This window comes from Patella vulgata, chromosome 9 (genome assembly GCF_932274485.2).
Source record: "Patella vulgata chromosome 9, xgPatVulg1.2, whole genome shotgun sequence".
NCBI classification, from domain to species: domain Eukaryota; kingdom Metazoa; phylum Mollusca; class Gastropoda; family Patellidae; genus Patella; species Patella vulgata.
In genome coordinates this window covers 35,825,474-35,846,139 of record NC_065887.2, presented here as the reverse complement: position 1 = coordinate 35,846,139, position 20,666 = coordinate 35,825,474, and the positions used below count along the sequence as shown (strand labels likewise).

Sequence of the window (20,666 nt, the reverse complement as noted above, 5' to 3'; positions counted from 1 at the left end):
CACACTATTTATGGATAACAATTTCATTGTAGGTGTGAGTTCACCTTTGAGATAGATGTTGTTCAACACCTCTACAAAGTCGTCTCCTATTATGTTCCAGAAAGTTAGATAGAAGGATGTTGATAGGACATCTCTATGTCTGGAGACTTGTTGTTTTTAAATTGTTTTAGGGCGCTTACGACTTCTTATTTGTGATCAACTGTGATATTAGTTCTCCATCTTCATGTGTTTTTTGTAGTAGGTTATTTTTGTTTAAATATGTATGTATGTATCTGTAATGAACTACAATATAATATTTACATTCCTATATTTACATTCCTATTTTGAAGTATAGACAGTTAAATATACATTTTAAGTTGTCATCGGTTTAGCGCCTGGTTGAATGAGGGTGACATACCGTTTCCCTTAGAAAAAGCACGTGCAGGTACTCGATGGCGTTAAGGTTTAATTCGATGAAGAATAGTTGGAAACGCCACTGTCCGTGTAAAAATTCCAAATTTGATAAGAGTCAGGCTGACTGAAATTTCGGAAAGAAACGAGATACAAAATAATGATTCCGCCGACTAGGACTAGAGCTAGACAAGTACTCCCTGCATAAATGCATGTTTTACAACGGATTAATTTAGATTTTCGTCATTTGATGGTCTCTCTGTTGGTGAAACACCCATTCAAATGACACTAAGAGAGCAATGACATGTAGGATATTAATCAACATTTAATAATTATAACGTTAATACAATACAATTTTATAAAAACATCATTTGGCATATAATCAGGTCAATAATATTTTTAGCACTATGCAAATGAAAACGTAAAGTTTTGGTAGCCTTGGACAAAAACATACTGAAACAAATATAATTATATTCTTAAAACTATTTTTAACAAAAAACTAAAAAACATACTTACGTTTAACAGGAAACGAATTCACCTGTTCTACTTTGAATTACCAATTACGTGTACTATACGCGACCTAGGTTATTTGCCCGCACCGTATGATGGAATACAATCAATCCCTAAGATCTCTGGCGTTTCTTACTGTATATGCAGAGAACTAAGTTCCAAATTCGTTCCTCCTTTTTTTTATTTCCCTATAACAATTAAATATGTAAGTAAACTACCATATTTGTCAGCTAAAATGAAATGTGATTTTAATTCTAACACATGAATGTGTTATTTCAAACGCTATACAATAGTGTACAAGCGGCTACATTTAAAACCTCAAAACACCTGGTGCTCGCTGGAAGACACACACACACACATATATATATATATATATATATATATAGAGAGAGAGAGAGAGAGACGTCCACGCGACACAAACTAGGTCATTTCGGGACCAACACATGGTTCGATTTTATTTCAATAATTCGCTTGGTGGGAGGAAACCGGAGGACCCGGAGAAAACCCATGAGGTTGGACAGGCCACCCTTATGCCTTGTCATATACAACCGGGGATTCGAAACCACGCTAGTTGACTCAATGACAGGCCTTATGATACAGCGAGCACGTGCTAACCATTCGGCTATCCAACCCCTCGGAAGACATACAGAGACTATCACCTTGACATATTTATAAACTGCCCAGTGCTAGCCAATTGTATTTCTATCGAGATTGCGAGCCGCGGGATCCCGACTTTCACAAAAGAATAATCCGCGGAATATTTAATACATTTAGAGACATTGTCTAGTCGTTCGGATAGGACCAATAACTGAGGTCACGTTTACACATTGGTGTGCACGAAAAAGATTCTTGGCAGTTGGAATTCGAAATATGAGAAGGCCGTGGCGCCGCTTTCCGAGCAAAATGTCCCTCAGACAAAGTGTTTGGCGTATGGAGGAAAGTTTGCCCGGACAGCGGCACTAGTTTACGCTAGTATGTTCTCAAACTAAATGACAATTTGCATTCGTGTTCGAAATCGACTGATATATTAGGCAATATATGCCTACCAAATCCACGAATAAATGATGATTCAAATTAACATTTTAACTCCAAAATCGTATGGATATAAGACCGGATTATAACATATATTTATGGGCTATTTTTGACCCACTATGGCCAATGACAATAACTTGTAACACTGACTCTTGGTCACTGGACAAGAAATGGGTAATGTGGGCTGTTGCCAAGATTGTTTCATCTAGCCCTTTAAAATTTTAAAACCCTATAATTCAAGAAGTTCATAAATGAAGAAAATAAAATTACACCGGTTTTCTTATATGAAAACTTGGGATATCCTCCAGTTTAGAATCTTAGCCGCTGAGAATAAATTTTCATGGCTAACAGTTTTTGTGATAATGAATCATAACCCACGATGTGCAAAACTCGTATCAGTTCGTCAATGGTAGCCTCGGCTCCTTTACACTCCTTCCAAAACGTCATCGCGGCATAGATCCTTTCCGGTAGATTTTCCTTTCCACTATACATCTGCTCAATTTCCATAATTTTCTCCTCGGGAAATCTGAATTTTTTCACCAGATATCTGAGCTCATTTTTATTCAAGCCAGTTTTCATCTCAACAAACATTCGTGTTAGAAGTAATTCTGAAAAAAAAGATATGGTATGAAAAAATATTACTTGCAACGTTGACATGAAAGAGCACAGATCGAAAAACTGTATCGCGGTATGACCGGTTGTAGAAAATGCGGGGCTCAATTTGGAAGGCTCGAAGATACAGGATATGAATACATTGCCAGGCCCGAGATTAGTGGGGCGCCCAACCTATGTCACTTGGGCTTCTCGTTCGTTCGTTCGTTTCTGAGGTTTACGTCTACTTCCACCAAGGGTGATATCGTAGACAAATGGGCTTCTCACCAATCATGTCGTTGTGTATGAGGTGCCCCCCAAATGGCGAGGCCCCTCATAATGAATCACACGATTAACACTACAACTTGATTGACGGGGCGCCCAAAACGGTGTGATCTAAGGGGTGCCTTATCCCGGAGGGGCGCCCATAATGACATGATTGGTGGGGCGCCTTATAATGACAATATATGATTGTGGGGCTGCACATAAAGCATAATGCCGAGTGAGATTGATTCAAGCAGGGCACCCTAGACCCTTCTCGGAAGGGAGGCGCGCCCAATGTGCTGTTCGCCCTGGACCGTCAAGAGTAGGTACATCGGCGCCCCCAGAAGCCCCATCGGCGCCCCCAGAAGCCCTTGTCCCCTAACATTTTTGGGCTAGCTACGGGCCTGGCAGTAGTTTATGAAAATTTGCCACACTCAGCAGCCCTGCTGCCAGATTGCTTGGGAAATTTTGAAGTTGGTGAGCTGCGGGATCCCTTTCTAGTGCGGGGCCCAATTTTGGGGAAATTGGTCAAATTTGCCCAAACCTAGTTTCATTTTTTGTCACAACTGCATCAATGTTTGGTTTTAAAATTTCGCGCATATCGGACCGTAACTTCCTGGATTATGGCCCCTTATTGTACGAATAATCGCTTTTCTGTTTGGTTTGTTCCCTGTCCATCTCTTGCAAAATGTGGGCGTATCTTGCATGGTATAACCACTTGTTTAAAAATAAATGGTAAAATTGAAGAAAAAAATTAATTCCTACCCTCTCTTTCTACAGCTCTTCTTATGAATCGTCCTATTGGTTGCAGAACTCCACTTACACATACTTCCATTGGTGGAATTTTAAGAGGGTTATTATGAAGTCGAAGATCTCTCAATCCGGTCATATGATCAAAATTTTCCGGTAAGCAAGCCAAACGGTTATCGTTAAGATGGAGTATTTCAATTTGTTTCATTTCACAAAGAGTTTCTGGGATTTCATAAAGTTCGTTGTGATCCAGTATCAAAGACCGGATATCAGACATACCATTGATTGAACGCGGTAAAAGCCGTAAGGCATTATGGGACACAATAAGATGGTTAATTTTAGAAAATTCCACTTCGTCCGGTAAAGAAGACACCCTATTACCCTCTTCCTGATCAAAATTCAATTTCTGTAAATTTGGGATGGCAAACACTGACTTCGGAAATTGTGGGAAGCTGTTGTTGGATAGATTTAGTTCGTTTAGAGCACTAAGTTGTGATACATCTTCGGGAATGTCCTCTAGAACATTTGCTGATAGATCCACGCATTTTAATTGAACGAGACCGCACATTTCTGGCAAAAACACACCAATGTTGTTTTGGTGCAAGTCCAAAAATTTCAAATTTTCTAAGTTCGAAATTTCCACAGGAACAGCTGATATATTATTATCGCCAAATTCTAGTATTTCTAAAGAAGGCAACTTGCAAAGAACAGATGGGAAGTCGCGAAAATTGTTCTTGGAAAGATTAATATGACGAAGTTTCTGAAGGTTCGCTATTTCGTCTGGCAAATCTCGAAGCTGATTTCCTTCCAAAGCCAATTCTTCAATTTCCCTTGCAGTTCCCATAGCCACGGGCAGATACTCGTAGTTGTTGTTAGATAACGTTAAAGTTTGAAGTTTTTTTAGGTTTCCGAATTCTAGGGGTAGTTTTGAGAGTTGATTATTTCCCAAGCTCAGAATTTCTATGTTTGAACACCAAGAGATTCCCTCTGCTATCTCTTCAATTTGGTTGGAACCAAAATAAACGTGTCGAAGCTGGAATAATTCTGCTATATCTATAGGCAAAGATGTAAGTTCGTTGTTCTCAAATCCAATAACTTCAAGTTGTTTTAGCTGACACAACTCGGCTGGTATCTTTTGAAGTTTATTGTTGTTCATTCCAAGCACTTTCAGTTTGCTTAATTTTCCTATTTCTGGGTGAATTTCTTGCAAGTTGTTTCCAGAAAAAGCCAATTCCCTGAGCTCTTCCATCCAAAAGATTTGAATCGGAATGAACTCGAACTCATTATCGTCTAAAAGAAGCTGTTCTAAATTTGTCAAGTTCTCAATGTCTCGCGGTAGGTTCGCCAAGTGGTTACCAGAGAGACCAAGTCTCCGTAAACTCTCCAATTTACAAATAACTGGGTTAAGACATTCGAGTTCATTTCGTTCTAGACCCAAAATCTGAAGATTTGTCAGTTCACTGAAAGAGTTGGGTGTGTTTTTAAGTCGATTTTCATTAAAGCCAAGGACCCTAAGTTGTGTCATTTGACCTAAAGTGGCCGGTATCTGTGTCAATTTATTTCCGTTAGCAATAAACTGTGTCAGAGATTTCAGACTGGATATCTCAGTCGTTATTTCATCGATATCATTGTTGGAAATATCCAGAATCTGAAGATGTGGTAAGAAGTAAATTGGACTAACTAACGACGTTAATTTATTGTTGGAAATGACCAGGGCCTCTAAATTCTCTAGGTCACCAATACATTCTGGAAGTTCTTCAAGGTTGTTATTCGACAAAAATAAGCAAGAAAATTTATCAGACTGGAAAACTGTAGAAGGGATTCGGGGTAGTTTTAAATCATTTAGATCGAGTACCACTCTCGATCCTTGTGGGTACATCATTTCCTCAATAACCACTTCGTTTTCGCCAAGTGTTACTTCTTCCTCACCAACGTCATCGGCTTCCATTTTTAATCTGAAAAGATTTTTTAAAAACAAAACTCAAATAAATAATCGTATGGGCAATTGGTAAAATTGTTCTGTAAAAGCGCGCTTAAAATAAGTCATTTTTTTTTACATTTTTAGACAGTCTGCTGTTTCAGTCATATGTTTAAAATATGTTAAAATAAAGCCTTAAAATACCTGGCATCTATACATAGTCCTTATCCTACCTTGTTAAAGAATAATTGCATAATATAATGGGGATGCTCGATTCACAGTCCACAACGTTCCGAATTGACAGAATTGCAATCGAGTAACGCGGAATTCAGTTCTGTCACAGTTCTGTCAGTCCCGACAACGGAGGTGGTGTGAGTAGAATCGTGACGTAATTAAACACAACGAATATGTTTCGGCTGCATGGTTGGTTGAGATATTTACTTATTCAGTCGACGCATGCGTTGTAGCTCGAAATCCACCTTTTCACTCGATTGTCACTATTTTTGTGATTGAGAGAATTCAATTCCGGAACGTTCAATCGAGTACCCCCTTCATTAGGAAAATTGACAAAAATCTTAAGTTTCTCGTTGAAAGTAAAACGTTTGATTTTGAAAGTGTCATTTAAGACACCAAAACCAATGACGTCAGTGATTTGACAACCTATTATGCAATAGATATAAATTATGTTTTGGTTGTAGAAAATATGAAATTATCTCTTTAACGAGGCGCTGGCTGATTAGGGGCTGGATTAACGAGACTAAGCAAACGCGACCCATAATATATGCACGTGCATTTTGTAACATGTTCCTAATGTTAGTCATTAGTGGCGTGGACGCACTGTATTGGGTGTTGTTTATAGTATTGAAAATGGATACCCCTAAGTATAATACAGATGCAGCGAAAAGAATACCATCTGCTAAAAGTAAGTTTATACTGGTCAACATTCTTAACTGTCCAGAAGCCGCAGTGGTTCGCACGGTGTCCCATTGTCAGTGGTGCGAGGCTGAGGGCCTGTAATGGATGACGTCTGGTAATTCGAATGGGACGAAAAACCCGAGTTCTTGTGTACACGTTGTCGTGCACGTAAAAGAGCCCTGACAGTTAGAATTAGTGTATGCCATAGTGCCACTATCCGGGCAACATTTCCCTCATAGCACACTGCATTGATTAGTATTGCGTATGCCTGTCTGTCTTCATTAGCCCAGTTAAATCCCATTTAATTCATTCATTCATTTTTGCTTTGGATAAATTATTAGCATGATCTATATAAACGAAGATATAAAATAAAGCAGCTCCTATCATTTCCAAAACCCAGAGCAGAGAACATATCACCCATCTATTAAAAGAATCAGCTCGATTACCTGTTGCGTATCGCATAAAGTTTAAAATATGGTCGAATGTTTATCTGTTGCTCATTGTCCTGATTATACCATCAGTCTGTATCTCTAAGGGAGGGAGGGATGGCCAAATGGTTAGCGCGTATGCGTTGTATCATAAGGTCTGTCATTGAGTCAATTGGCGTGGTTTCGATTCCCCGGTTGTAAATGACAAGGAGTAGGGTCGCCTTCCAACCTCGTGGGTTTTTTCCGTGTCCTCCGGTTTCCCCCCACTGCTAAAGACCCCTACTCGCAAATGAATTATTGAAATAAAATTGAACCATTAGTCCCGAAGTGACCTAGTTTGAGTCGAGTGGAGTTACCCCCCCCCTCTCTCTCTCTTTCTCCCTCTCTCCAAAATGGAATGAGTTGAAACTATATTGAGATCAAAACGGAACATTACTTTATTATTCGTTTTAAAGAAGGGTCCAATTAATATTTAACCTTTATTAATGTTTTTCTAACATTCTACCCATCTGCTTTAAAAACGGTTTTCAAATTTATTTATACCGGAATTGTTGTTTCTTTGTGTATTTTGTATCGGCGCCACCGAGTGACTTTAAAGATTAAAGAAGAAATATATAGTTACAGTTTCTCGATATGTCCTGTATATTTCAGATGATGGTATAATTACAAATAAGAAACGACGACCAATTACTGGTAAATTAAATGATGAACAAGTGAAACAATTAGAGGAAATTTTTCTACAGACATTGTATCCTGATAACAATATGATATTAAATCTGTCTAGAAAAATACAAACTAATTCTTGTATCATCAAGGTAGGAAATCATAAACACTACAATGCCATAACGACATTTCTAAGTATTATTATTCCAAATGCCTGACCAGTACCGGGTATATCGATAGGCTTGGCAGACTCAAGTCCAGACCCTCAAGGTGTATATTTATTATACGCACAGTAGTCTTGTAGTTGCAAAACCATTGGACAACTTTGAAGTTACTTAATTCATGGGCTAGAATAACAAACAAGTGCATTTACGGCAGTTGGATTTTCAAAATTTTCTCGGGAAGGGCGAGGCCACCATACACCGTAAAGACTGGATCTCCCGGCCGCGTTTACTACCGTCAAATATTCAAATATTCTCCCGACGGTCCCATCTCCGTGGACGATTGGTTGACTGATTAGTGTTCGGGTCAGCCACCTAAGTTAGGCTATATTTTGGACCACGCTCTGGAATATCAGGAAAACGCTCTCTAACGACCGGCTATGCCGTCTGTAAACGGCAAATTTTTGGGGCAATACAGTTCTGCCCCCTGTAGAAGGGACTCATTAGTGGAATAGCCTAGGGCCTCTTATCATCCGGCACTCTAAAAGTAACACACTAATAATGAGTTTTCGTAGGGAAACATAAATTTGACCTTATGTTTTATATTTCAATTTAAAGTTTTGATAAAGACACCCATCACCCATTTCAGAAGGGCCAGCAGCGTATGCAGGATTACGCAAATTTCGGGTTGGGGAGTCATAGAATTTCTGGAGAAAAATGGCCCTCGTATAGACACATCTTATTTGGTTATGGGTAGTTTGTGGTAGAACACATTGTTCCTGACGACCCAAACTACTACCGGTAGTTTTATTTCTAATTAATATTTTCAGAAATGGTTTAATTCACGACGTAGCAAAATGATGAAATCGGAAATCTTGGAGCGAGTACATGTTCTGCCTAAAGTTGTCACTAACAGTACCTGCTCTTATGGGACTCCAAAATCACGACAGAAGACTGTACTGGTGAGAATCGATTCTCCTCCCAGAGATGGTGTCAATCAGGCTCCTGAATTATTAAGACATTCTGAAAATATTTTGTGCAGCCCAGATAATAATTTGCACTCAATTTCTGGTGGTACACAGTGGCCCCCGAAATCAAGTTATCAAGAAAGTTATCATGAAATACCCACTGCAGGTTTCCAAGAATTACCAACAAGTTGCGAAGATCTGCCGATTACATGTTACACAGAATTACCGAGAACTTATCAAGAAATACCGACTACATATTACCAAGAAATACCGACCACAAGTTATCAAGAAATACCGACAAGTTATCAAGAAATACCGACTACAAGTTATCAAGAACTGCCGACTACAAGTTATCAAGAACTACCGACTACAAGTTATCAAGACGGTGTTTATCAAACAATACCGACTACAAGTTATCAAGAACTACCGACTACAATTTACCAAGAAATACTGACTACATGTTACCAAGACATTCCGTCTACAAGTTATCAAGACCTTGGTAATGACATATTGGAAATGTCGGATTACGAGTTAAACCCTGAACAAAGATTATATAAAAGTGTTGGAAATGCCGAGACTATAAGCTGTTCACCTGATGTAACTCCGTCTACAGAGTGTGACATATTGCACTGTAATACAAAGCACGTCTTGCCCAATCAAATTACAGATTCTTCCACAGTTAGTTACATTTATCAAGTGGGTGATGATCCTCATCGGTTTACTAATTTATCTAATCAACTGGCTGATATCCCCTGTCAAACTACCAATATTTCGAATCAATCTTCAGGTCAATTTGCAAATGTTTCTAGTTCTTCAAACAGTCCGGGAAACACTAATAAAATTTCGAATGTTGAAAGTTCGGTACATATGTCGCTGAATCCTGTGGTTAACAGTTCAATGACTGGGAAGGTAAATCCCGCGAAAACCCGTCAATTTTGCAGTATAGAAGATTTGAAGAGGCTTGGAACAATAACCCGAGAACTGACTTCAGAAACAGGGGTGAGGGTGACGAATTCTCCAGAAACGCAAACTGTGTGCTATTTCGATACCCCTGACAATAATAATACACGTTTAACCAGAACAAATAAACCAAACAATTCTAAAAGACCTTCAATGAGAACTGTGTCTACACAAACGAATTATGTAGAAGTTGAAAATCACACAAGATCGTTTGCCACACAGACAAAGCCAATAAATAAAATAAAAGACATTTCTATACCACGGACAGCCTTAGCACGCGAGTCATCTTGTGCGTTCAACGACAGTCACATGTGTGCACCCGTAACTCCGACTATTTTTCCATTATTATGTATACCTATAACAATCTTGCCAATTGAAAATATACTACAGGGTGGTAACAAAAACTTGGCTCCGGGGACGTCAATACAAACACAGTGTGCTGCATTTCATGATGGCGGATGTATGGGAGCAACTTGGCATCCAAAATAAACTCTAAATATAGCAATGTAAAAAGAATAATATTAATTAAATAGATTGCTATATATTGTTCTGTGGGTCTATTTAATGGGTATATATAATTTGCCATTTTCTTTTTGCGGAGGTCTATTAAATTTGTTACACCCGTTCATCCCTCATTGTCAGGATGTTGGTCGAGGACGAGGAAGTTAATTTGGATTATCCGGCGTGGTTCCCCCATGTCAATGGTGCAGGACCGAGGACCTGGCAATGGACAACAACAAATGTATGCCCTATTATACTTGGGAAGCCACGGTGGTTAAGTGAGTACGACGCTGGCTCACTAACCTGGCGATCGCGGGATCGCTCCCGGTATTGACCGAGGAAGTTCGTCGTGAGTTTCCAGCGTGGTTTCCCCTTGTCAGTGATGCAGGGCGGAGGGCCTGACAACGACAGCTGTCTAGTCGTTCGGATAGGTCATAGCGCCGCTGTCCGGAGTTGAAACTCGATATAAGAGTTGGCCATAGCGCCGCTGTCCGGGTATGGCGGGCAAAAATTTCTCTCAGAGCACACTGAAGGGCGTATGCCCATCTTCATTAGCCCATTCGGGGCTGAACAGTAGGACGTTCCAATTTCATTTCCCTCCGCCACACCTCTTGAAACGCAATCTGATTGGTTGAGACTTTAAAATCTACCTACAGTTATAAATTATAATGAATAGATAATGATAAAAAAGTGAAATATACAATCATTAATGACGGTCACCGTCAGTTCGAACATCGACGTCATCTGTGCACATTTAATAAGACTTATGCAATCGGATGTTTCGGGGGGGTTTTTTTGGACCAAATATAATAGGTATTTATTATTGCAGTCTCTCCTATGTGCCTAAGCTTAACTTTACGTTGATGTTACCTGCGAATCTTTACTTATTGCTGATCCGAGTGGTCTTAATAACCTTTAAATAAACATTCCTTTATTTCAGTCTACAACTTATTTTCGAACATTTTTTTTTCATATGCAATCTGATACTAATACATGTATTTGTGACTCGTTTATTTGTCTGTCTGAAATTTGGTGTATATGGGTAGCTCGGACTGAGGAGTAACACGGGCCTGATGACGATGGACTCCCACTTCCGGTTTCGGAGTTATGGTGCGAAAACTATTTTCGGTTTCATGAAACCGCAGTTTATCGCCTCTTCCATACGTGCTAGGTATTAGTATTCTATGCATCCTGGCACAATTTTTAATTTTTTGGACCACGGGAACAGTGTCGGCTAATCTATCCTAGATGGGGGCGTGGCATTTTTGGGCGTGTCTGTTAGGGGTAACCCACCGCACAAATTGTCTGGCAGTGGTCATTCATGATTCCCGTCGCGGTACTGAAAAACTCCAAATCTGTTTTAGGTGGTACAGATGCATTGGGAGCAAACATCAATACTTGCATCGGTAAATTTGGCCGTCGCTGAAACTTGCATGGAACGAAAATTCTTTGACGTGTCATTTTGTACCAACATTGATACTACTTCTACCATCTACCATTGTGATGTATTCGATAATATCTATCCATTTTTGTGAAGAAAATCCATGAATTAATGTTATTTTATCGAAAAAGCACATGTCAAAAAATACATCTTTGAATTGTCACCGATTTTCAAGGGGTGTATGTAATACAGGAGGCGCTAAAACTTCTGTTTAGCAACAAAGTGGCAATGGAGAATAGATACTAGATGATCGTGACAAAACTCGGCTTTGAGGGTACTTTTAGTTTATTCAATCAGTATCAAATAATATTTCGTTACGGGTGAAAAAAATGATCAGGATTTGTCATTTAATAAAATAAAAGATTAATTTACAGATAATCCTGGGTTTATTGTTATTTTCACAGTTCTTTTTTACCTGATCGGTTGGGGGCCAGATAATTAACTATTAATCACGGGATTAGCGGAGGTGCGAAGAAGTACAAAATGGTATCATCCAACAACGGCCGTTGAATTGGCGATGTTTTGTTAAATTTATTAGTACAATAGTGACCGCTGGTCGCGTTAGAGGAGTGATCGTTGATTAAAGAGATGAAACAACAGAAATTCTACGGGGGGAATTTATCGTGGCCGCTTACAAGATGTCGCTGAATAGGAGTGGCTGCTCGTACAGATCCTACTGTATATCGTGACACAAATTTATATTAATGCAACACTATTTTCAAGTCGAATTTTGCGATAACCTTTGAACTGATCAGCCATTACGAGACTCGAACATGTAATATGAATGTATATAAACTGATTACATTCAATCGTTTCTGTTTTTACTGTAATTTCTAATCAGCTGTGTTCGGCGAAATACGCGAATAGTCCAATTGAATGGCAGTCTTTGGCATCTGATTATTCCAGTAATATTCTATGAGATAAGTTAAGCCTTGTTCACTCAGTCGCTTCATTACAAATGGCGCTTGGCAGCATTTTAAAATTTTCATTTTGTCTTAAATATTGGATATCAGACGCCCATCTTTTCACGGTAACATGACATCAATGTCGATTTAAATTGACCAAGAAAACATGTTTGCAATGTCGAAGACTGTGGTGTGGATGAGATTGCGTTAGTGATTTTCCCCCTTTCAAGGAGCTAAATCGCTAATATGTGGGACCTAGAAATTGACACAAACAACGAATATAATAATGTAATATGAATGTATAACTGATTTACATTCAATCGTTTCCGTTTTTACTCTAATTTCAAATCAGTTATGTTCTGCGAAATACACCAGAAGTGTTAATCGAATGGTAATCTCTAGCGTCTGGTTATTCCAGTCTGCACCCACAGTATCTATTGCGCATGTTCTCCAGATAAGACTATATCGTTACCGTGTGACATGACTTGTGGAATATGTCTAGCCTCGTTCTTCGAGTCCCTTGTTACAAATGGCACTGAAACACATTTTGGTACACGATTCGTGTGCCAAGGGTAAAATGTTTATTTTGTCTTAAATATTGGAAATAAGAAGCCTACCTTTTTCCAATAAGACCACAACATCAATGTCGATTTAAATTTTCAAATAATTCGTGATTTCAGTGTCGAAGACTTTGGATGATATTGGGTTAGAGACTTGGCTACTTTAAGTTCAAGTGCATTATAATACTTTTACTCATTTTATGCCTTCGCGTACTATTTTATGTACCCATTTACACAAAATTAGAAATATTTTTTATCCAGATATAACTCCAACACTTGCATTTTTTTCTTCTTACTAATTTAAAAAAATTGTTGCAGAAGAAAAAAAGTAAATATTGAGAGCTAATTAACTCGCCCCGGTGTCATCCCTTTTCAGAGATTGGAATATTCACCACTGATGTATGTGGGCCAACAGGTGTAAAGCCCAACAACGAGAACTTTCTGCTGTATTGAACAGATTTGTCTGGAGCTATTCTGCTCTGTACGACATTTGTCGGGTATCGACCATTATTAATTTCTTTTTTATCAATCTTTCGTGAATCGTAATTCCTTTAATTAAATTAAATAATGTATTAAACTTTTAAGCATTTAAAATCAGTGTAATAAACAGTAGTTACTACGCTTTATGTCCGACATTTTTTGGGGGCATCGTCATTATTAATTTTGTTTCGGCGCTCGCGTGCGAACGGTTTCACAGGCCGCGGCTCCATGGATTCTAAACGAGAATTTTGTCGGGCATCATCATTTAGTGAGTTTAAATTGCTGGTGTCCGGAGGATGCAACTGAAACAATCTGATTCATTCGTTGATTGGAATTCCTTTCGACAAAGAGTGGGATTTCGGTTGCAAAAACACATAGATAGGGCTATATCTTAGACCACTTTCAAGCTGTTGTATTAAAGTATTTTAAAGGGTTGGAATTCCGGGGAAATTCTTTGGTGTGTAAAAGTATATTTAAAGTTACATAAATCGGACACAAATTGGGCTAGGGTTAGCGTTAAATACAATGTATTGTATACATAACGGCAATTTTGACTGAATGTTTCGTTCCGATTTTCAAGAAATTCGAACTCTATCACGAATTATGGTGTAATGGTGATACATGTATATTTGAACGTTTTTCTTAAAAATTAAAAAATCAAATAAAAATTTTGGCCTAGTCTCCGAAAGCTAAAAACGCGATTTTCTTACGACCAATTTATAGGACAACTAGTACCGTAATAAATAATCAGGTTACATCTTCAACTTTATTTTACAAAGAGATTTTTCATACATGCGCCTGTATGTAGAAAAGGGCAAAAGATTTTGACGTCATAATAAAATCCTTGTCCAACATTATGAAGATGTCTAGATTTATAAGTAGATCTAGATATTTTTAGAAAACAAAAATTGCCTGTAAATTAATATAACACATCTAGATAACGTACGATTTCTACAGGTTACCTTCTGTGAGCTTGTCTAATATTATCCCGAAACAGTGTATAAATGCTATAAACCACATATAGGTTCGTTATACACACCGGGCGAATATCAGTATTCTTGTCTCTCTCGGTTGTCAGGAACTCAACCTCGCGCAAACAACCGTTCTCTCTCTCTCGCGTGATATAACGGTAACTCAAATACGATTGCGCAGAATCTAAATAAGCCGGAAGTGGCTGACCGTCATGGCAGCTTTTTCAGATAAATTGGAAGTTCATTCTTAAATTTATGTCCAACTATTAAAGTGATAAATACAATTAGCACTTTCCATGCATTTTATCTGCCCTCCCAAGACGTGTAAGTATAGCTAGGACCAAGGCATTGTCACTGTAGTAATCTGTCAAGCATTTTAAATGCTGTCGGTGCAATGTTTTCATTTGTTGAAGTAAGTGATGTGTCGACACTCCCCCTTTTTAATCCGGGTCTGGATGTGACAGATAGTCACAATATACTCTGTAGTCTGTCTATTTTCGATAATTACTTTCTAAGAATAATGACTGTCTATATAACTGCCATTTAAAATCAAGCATGTCCACATACTCATAATAGTCAGGTAGTGGCTATAATAATATTAGTGACTGCAGACTTGTTTTGTCAATAAATAGTCATAGATTTTCTAAGGATTAGTTCAACAGGTACAGAAAACAAATTTATATGTTGAGGATACTTACTATAATGTTTCTTGTGATCTGGGTAACATGATTCTTCATTTTAAAGAAGCATTATCTATCACATGAACAAAAAGTTGAAAAATGTTGAATATCGATTGCTTCAACAACAATTTTGAAACAAATCTTCAAAAACCACAGCCGGTATCACTTTTGTTATATTGGGTGTAACTCTGGAACGCCAGGTCGCAGAATGCAGGTTATCGATTGGGTTCAGCAAATCAAAAGCACATGTTATATTCCTTTCATCATGAGATGTTGTTTTCATGGAAACGATTTAAAGTCTGTTGTAAGAGAACTCATGTTTTCGGCAACTAGTTCCTGCTAGTTAAACTGAGTTGCAGAAAGTTAAACATGAGCAACTGCTTTCAGTTGAAAGAGGTGCTCAGTCGAACATTTTCAGTTAATGTCAGTAGAAGCTAGCTGCTCTCAGTTGTAAATTTGACATAAGCCCCACATTAGCCAGGATGGAGCAGAAAAGTGTGACGTGAAATCTCCCATAATACATGTGTATATTTTCTAATTTTAGGTTAAAATGAGTTTGTTAAAAGAAAATCAAGACATTGCTTGTTATTTTATAACAAAGCACTCATGGAAGGGAAAGTATGTTTGTACTCTGTTATTTAGCCCTTAGGTTTAATGTTATCACTTGTGTCCATCATTCTGTCAGACCGTTGTCCACCGAATTGATATTGAAAATACATGTAATACAAATTATACATGATAAGTATTTACAAAAAAGTAATGATAGTTGTAAGAAAGACTAGACAGAAACAGACAAACAAACAGACACAGGTTAAAAAGGATAAACTAAGAGACTAACAAGCCTAATAATGTACATTTGTACAATGACGAATTGTTGTTGTTCGTAGGGTTTAACTTCAGCTTCCACCGAGTGTGATATCGCAGACAAGTTGTTTTATTTTTGTGTATTCAGCACATGCGCAAGAGCCTTTTTTATTGGGAACAAAGTGGATTAACACCACGAGGTTAAGAAGCCCCCCCCCCTCACTCTCTCCAAGCAACATACATGTACACTCACACCAGGGATCTAAACCACAACCACAAACCAGAAGTAACCGACTTGCTAGGGCTTGAAGCACAACACTAGGCCATTCCAATCGCCCAATAACAAGTAAAATGTACTAAGAACATATATCTGGCTCTTTATATAAGTTGAATCAAATTTTTGACACCTTGTAAACTGCTCGGACAACAAAGCCCTGTGGTTCCAGAACAAATAAATTGAAATTGGTATTAGCATTAACCTTCCAAAAATGAGAGGTTTGCTTTACCATAATTTTAAAAACTTTTGGCACATGGCATGATCTTATCAAGAAAATTTGACATGTAGCACCAAAAATGTTAAGAGCATACAATGTGTGTTGTTTTGCACTAATTCATATCATGATTCGTACCTTGAGATTGAATAAGGTATAATAGAGCATGCATTTGTTGATGGATTGGTGCTTTACAAATATTCCATTTTACTTCCACTGCTAAAGACCCAAGCGCATAAGCGAATTATTGTTATAAAATTGAATCAAAATGACCTACAAAAATACATTATTTTCAACAATATATCATGCCAGCACAATATTACAGGGTAGGCGATGAAAGTCCTTGGGTAATGACTGTTTTGTTTTAGAATGTGTTGAAATTGACTTTATTTTAGGTACAAGAGAATTTTTTCTGTGGGAACTCATGGCATAACAACTTATAATCCTCAATCTATGGAAATAACTAATCAGGTAGAGTATATTTACATATATGTTTAAAACTTTATAAAATCTCATTCTACTAATTTCATATTTCCATGGCTATATCTTATCTACATTTGTTGTCACCAGTTTACACTCATCATTAGATCAATTCACAAAGTCGGGGATGGGAGATAGTTTTGGATATTGGTTTGTTTTTCATCATCTTATAATATGATTTCAGTGGCCATACAATGAGTTTATTAGTATTGTACCCACAGTCAAAGCCCCATCCAATAGTGAATTTGTTATTACCATGCGTAAAGGCAAAAAAACAGACAACATGAAGTTTTCTACAGATCATAGAGCAGATCTTTTAACAGAAGCTCTGGTAAGTATTTTAATTATATTATAAATCAGATCAATGAGTATGGCACAATATCAAGTCAAACCTTGTATAACTTATTAAAAGCCAAAGTGGCTCAATGTGTATGCCGTTGACTCATCGCTAACCAGGAGATCCCAGGTTCAGTCCCAATTTAGAAAGTTCCTCAGGATTTTTCAGTCTGGTTTCCTCCCTTTTCTTTAATACAAGAAAGATGGTCTGGCCGTGAAAGCATCTAATCGTTTGTTCGGATGTGTAATAAAAGTCGAGCAGCTTCATGGTTATTTAAAAGAAACATAAAGATTGATTACCACCATTTCAACTAAAGTATGGAAAATCTGAAATTGTTAATTAAAAAAATTGGGGTCTTGATTGTTTTTTTTTTGTTTTTTTTTTTTCAGAGATTCAGAAATAAATTTGCGGAAGTAAACACGACAACGAAAGTGAGTGTATTGTTGATAAATTCTTACAAACCTAATGAGATTACAGAAAATACCTAGGATTGTTAAGCTAGGATCTCTATTAAATTTCAACCCTATTTTAAATTTCAAACCTATTAATTTTTCCACACTAAACATTTGTTTTCAAGATCAGTAGTTTTCTGTACAGTTAGTATTGAAGAAGAACCTACAGTGTACTATTTTATTCCCTCAGACTTGTAAAACCATATTTTGATCAGTGCAAAATACCACAATAATTTAAAGTATAGAACTGTATACCTGCATCAGTGGGAAGACCTTTGTGCCATTAAGTTCTAATGTTACTTTAATATTGTTTACTAATTTTACTAATTTCAAGAAAGTCTATAATCATTTTATAATACGCCCACATTTTCATGTGGACGTATTATGCCGTCGCCCCTGTCCGTCCGGACGTCCACAATTGTTTGTGGACTCTCTACAGGTCACAATTCTTATCCGATTTTGACCAAACTTGAAATATAGGTTTATCCCCAAAAGATCTCAGCTGCTTTCAATATTGGCATGTATCGGATCGAAACTTCATGGATTATGGCAGTGATTGTACGAAAAATCACGTTTTTAGCTTGTGGACCCTATAGAGGTCACAATTTTTATCCGATTTTTTTGAAACTTGAAATGTAAGTTTATAACCCAAAGATCTCAGTTCCTCTCGATATTCGCGCATATCGGACCGTAACTTCCTGAATTATGGCCCCTGATTGTACGAAAAATCTCGTTTTTAACTTGTGGACCCTATAGAGGTCATAATTTTTATCCGATTTAAAAAAACATATTATTATATCACCGTTACACCCTAAGGAAGGTTGAGTTCGAATTTCGTGAAAATCGACCCAAAATTGACAGACAAAATGGCCGCCGTTCGTTCTCAAATAGCGTAAAAATATGGTGTATCAAGGTTGTGGATCCTCTAGAGGCGACAATTTTCTTCTGATTTTGATGAAACTTGAAATGTAAGTTTATAACCCAAAGATCTTGGTTCCTTTCGATATTTGCGCATATCGGATCGTAACTTCCTGAATTATGCCCCCTGATTGTACGAAAAATCGCTTTTTATACGCCCACTTTGAAATGTCGTCGTATATTGTTGTCACACCCGTCCGTCCGCCCGGCATCCACAATTGCTTGTGGACGCTCTATAGGCTAAAGTTAATATCCGATTATACACAGTGTTTAAGGTCATGAGACGAGGAAGCCTATTGATTTTCAGCGATTTCCGATATTTGCTGCCAGAGTTATGGCCCTTGATCACTTTGAAAAATCTTGTGGACGCTCTAAAGGCCAAAGTTAATACCTGATTGACTTTCAATTTATACACAGTGTTTAAGGTCATGAGACGAAGAAGCCTATTGATTTTCGACAATTACTGCCAGAGTTATGGCCCTTGATCACTTCAAAAAATCTTGTGGATGCTCTAGAGGCTAAAGTTAATATCCGATTGACTTTAAATTTATACACAGTGTTTGAGGTCATGAGAGGAAGATTCCTAATGATTTTTAACGATTTCCGATAATTACTGCCAAAGTTATGGCCCTTGATCATTTTGCAAAATATTGTGAAGCTCTAAAGGCTCTGAGACGAACAATTATATTGATTTTCAATGAATTTTTATGACTTTAACAGTTAAATCTATGATATTAAAAGCTTTGTATACAAAACATTAGCATGGGGCAGAACTTTATAAAAACCAAACAAATTCTAATACTTTTCTGATAATTACTTCATGAGTTGTTGCTCTTAATCAGATTTTAGTGTATTATAAATGTTTCATTACCGAAAAAAGTAAAAATATGCAACAACTCTTGTTGACTGCCCGGACGATTTAGCTGCTGTGGGCGTATGTTTCGTTGCCTGGCAACCTATCTTTGTTTAGCTTGTTCTCTATCCATCTTTTGCAAAATGTGGGCTTATCCTGCCTGGCAGCCGCTGGTTTGTCAGAATATTTACCATTTATTTCTATTTTTAGAGATTTAATGCATATAAACTACACTGGTCTGACAATCGTGTTCCGCTAATACTAGAAATCAACCATGGTTCGTTAGACCAGATAGACCCGGCTACAAATAAAGTTATATGTTCGTATGATTATAAAGATATTGAAGGTTTAGCTCAGGTTAGTTGAATTTACTCAGTATTTGTAGTTTAACACAGCATACCCCTGGAAGATTTCAATCTTTCTATTAGTTCTTGAAAACATGCAGTAATATGACGTGGCAAAGTAATAATATGCTGAACAAGGAGTAGAATTGTCTGCTTAATGTTTTAATTATTCTCGCAATACTGGCTAATTATCAGATATATAACCGTCTTCAATAGACTCAACATTTTTGGTCACTAATTTCGATTGATGACCTCAAAGATTCCTGGATAGATAATCTCATGGATGCCAAGTCTCCCACTTTTCAATTGAAATCTCTACCTGTGATAATTGAATTGTAAAGTTCAAGATTCATTCAGTGTCTAAAAGTTGCTGGAAATTACCCGAACTCATTCATAAGGAGACTTGCCATTGCTGGTTTTCAAGCTAATAAACAGCTTTGATTGGTTTCCATTTGTTTTTCGACTGTAAACTTAACCTATGCCTTTTTCCTAGGAGGTTGCCATGTTTGTTTTGGGTATTTGTTTGTATCACAACCTCTGATTGGACAAGTTTTAATTCATGTGTCTGTTATAAAGGGAGTTAACGTACCTAAAAGTTTGAGAATTTCAGACTATTTTAGCAATGACTAGATGTTGTAAAAGTCAAGGTCGTTGCTTCAGGTTCATGATCCATCACCTGAAATTACCTAGTTGTGTTCAGTTGACATTAAATATCATAAATAACTTTGGCTCAGATTAATTTGTTGGTGTAAATACCTTGTGATTGTGAATAGTGTAAGTGATGCTGTATTGTTTTTTAGATATCTGATGTGCCTGGTGGTGTGGCTATTATATATGGTGGATTTAGTCGACTGGTAATATATTATATAATAATTTCATAAATGTACTAACACCTACAT

The 20,666-nt window shown here is 37.5% G+C and overlaps 3 protein-coding genes across 4 annotated transcripts in view; 2 read left to right on the top strand and 1 right to left on the bottom strand.

The window, feature by feature from the left end:
* Positions 1–699: 699 nt before the first annotated feature.
* Positions 700–14,525, bottom strand: LOC126831828 (leucine-rich repeat and death domain-containing protein 1). Of its 2 annotated transcripts, none has more exons than XM_050562459.2 (3): positions 14,384–14,525; positions 3,553–5,492; positions 700–2,540 (listed from the first exon to the last, which is right to left on the bottom strand). In XM_050562459.2, the coding sequence occupies exons 2-3, from the start codon at positions 5,483–5,485 to the stop codon at positions 2,242–2,244; spliced, it is 2,232 nt and encodes a 743-aa protein (XP_050418416.1). In that variant the 5' UTR covers positions 5,486–5,492; positions 14,384–14,525; the 3' UTR covers positions 700–2,241. The 2 variants fall into 2 exon arrangements, with proteins under 2 accessions (XP_050418416.1, XP_050418415.1); XM_050562458.1 differs by having other exon boundaries at positions 14,400–14,523.
* On the top strand, positions 6,260–11,826 carry LOC126831830 (mucin-5AC). Its single transcript, XM_050562462.2, has 3 exons — positions 6,260–6,377; positions 7,450–7,613; positions 8,453–11,826. Exons 1-3 carry the CDS (start codon positions 6,266–6,268, stop codon positions 10,037–10,039), a joined length of 1,863 nt encoding a protein of 620 aa, XP_050418419.1. The 5' UTR covers positions 6,260–6,265; the 3' UTR covers positions 10,040–11,826.
* A 70-nt stretch (positions 14,526–14,595) lies between the features above and the next one.
* Positions 14,596–20,666, top strand: part of LOC126831823 (dnaJ homolog subfamily C member 13) — a 48,346-nt gene continuing 42,275 nt past the window's right edge. Inside the window, exons 1-7 of the mRNA XM_050562452.1 lie at positions 14,596–14,732; positions 15,633–15,706; positions 16,779–16,854; positions 17,048–17,194; positions 17,590–17,631; positions 19,634–19,780; positions 20,568–20,621. Coding sequence (XP_050418409.1) covers positions 15,639–15,706; positions 16,779–16,854; positions 17,048–17,194; positions 17,590–17,631; positions 19,634–19,780; positions 20,568–20,621 — 534 coding nt within the window. The 5' untranslated portion in view covers positions 14,596–14,732; positions 15,633–15,638. The remainder of the gene's footprint in view (positions 14,733–15,632; positions 15,707–16,778; positions 16,855–17,047; positions 17,195–17,589; positions 17,632–19,633; positions 19,781–20,567; positions 20,622–20,666) is intronic.

Bases quoted from the DNA above. Each gene is read 5' to 3' on its own strand.
- LOC126831828 (XM_050562459.2), bottom strand. From the start codon at position 5,485: ATGGAAGCCGATGACGTTGGTGAGGAAGAAGTAACACTTGGCGAAAAC. The intron at 2,541-3,552 runs GTAGGAATTAAT...CTTTTTTTTCAG, and splicing joins AAGAGCTGTAGAAAGAGAGG to AATTACTTCTAACACGAATG.
- LOC126831830 (XM_050562462.2), top strand. From the start codon at position 6,266: ATGTTAGTCATTAGTGGCGTGGACGCACTGTATTGGGTGTTGTTTATA. The intron at 6,378-7,449 runs GTAAGTTTATAC...TGTATATTTCAG, and splicing joins AAGAATACCATCTGCTAAAA to ATGATGGTATAATTACAAAT. The intron at 7,614-8,452 runs GTAGGAAATCAT...TAATATTTTCAG, and splicing joins CTAATTCTTGTATCATCAAG to AAATGGTTTAATTCACGACG.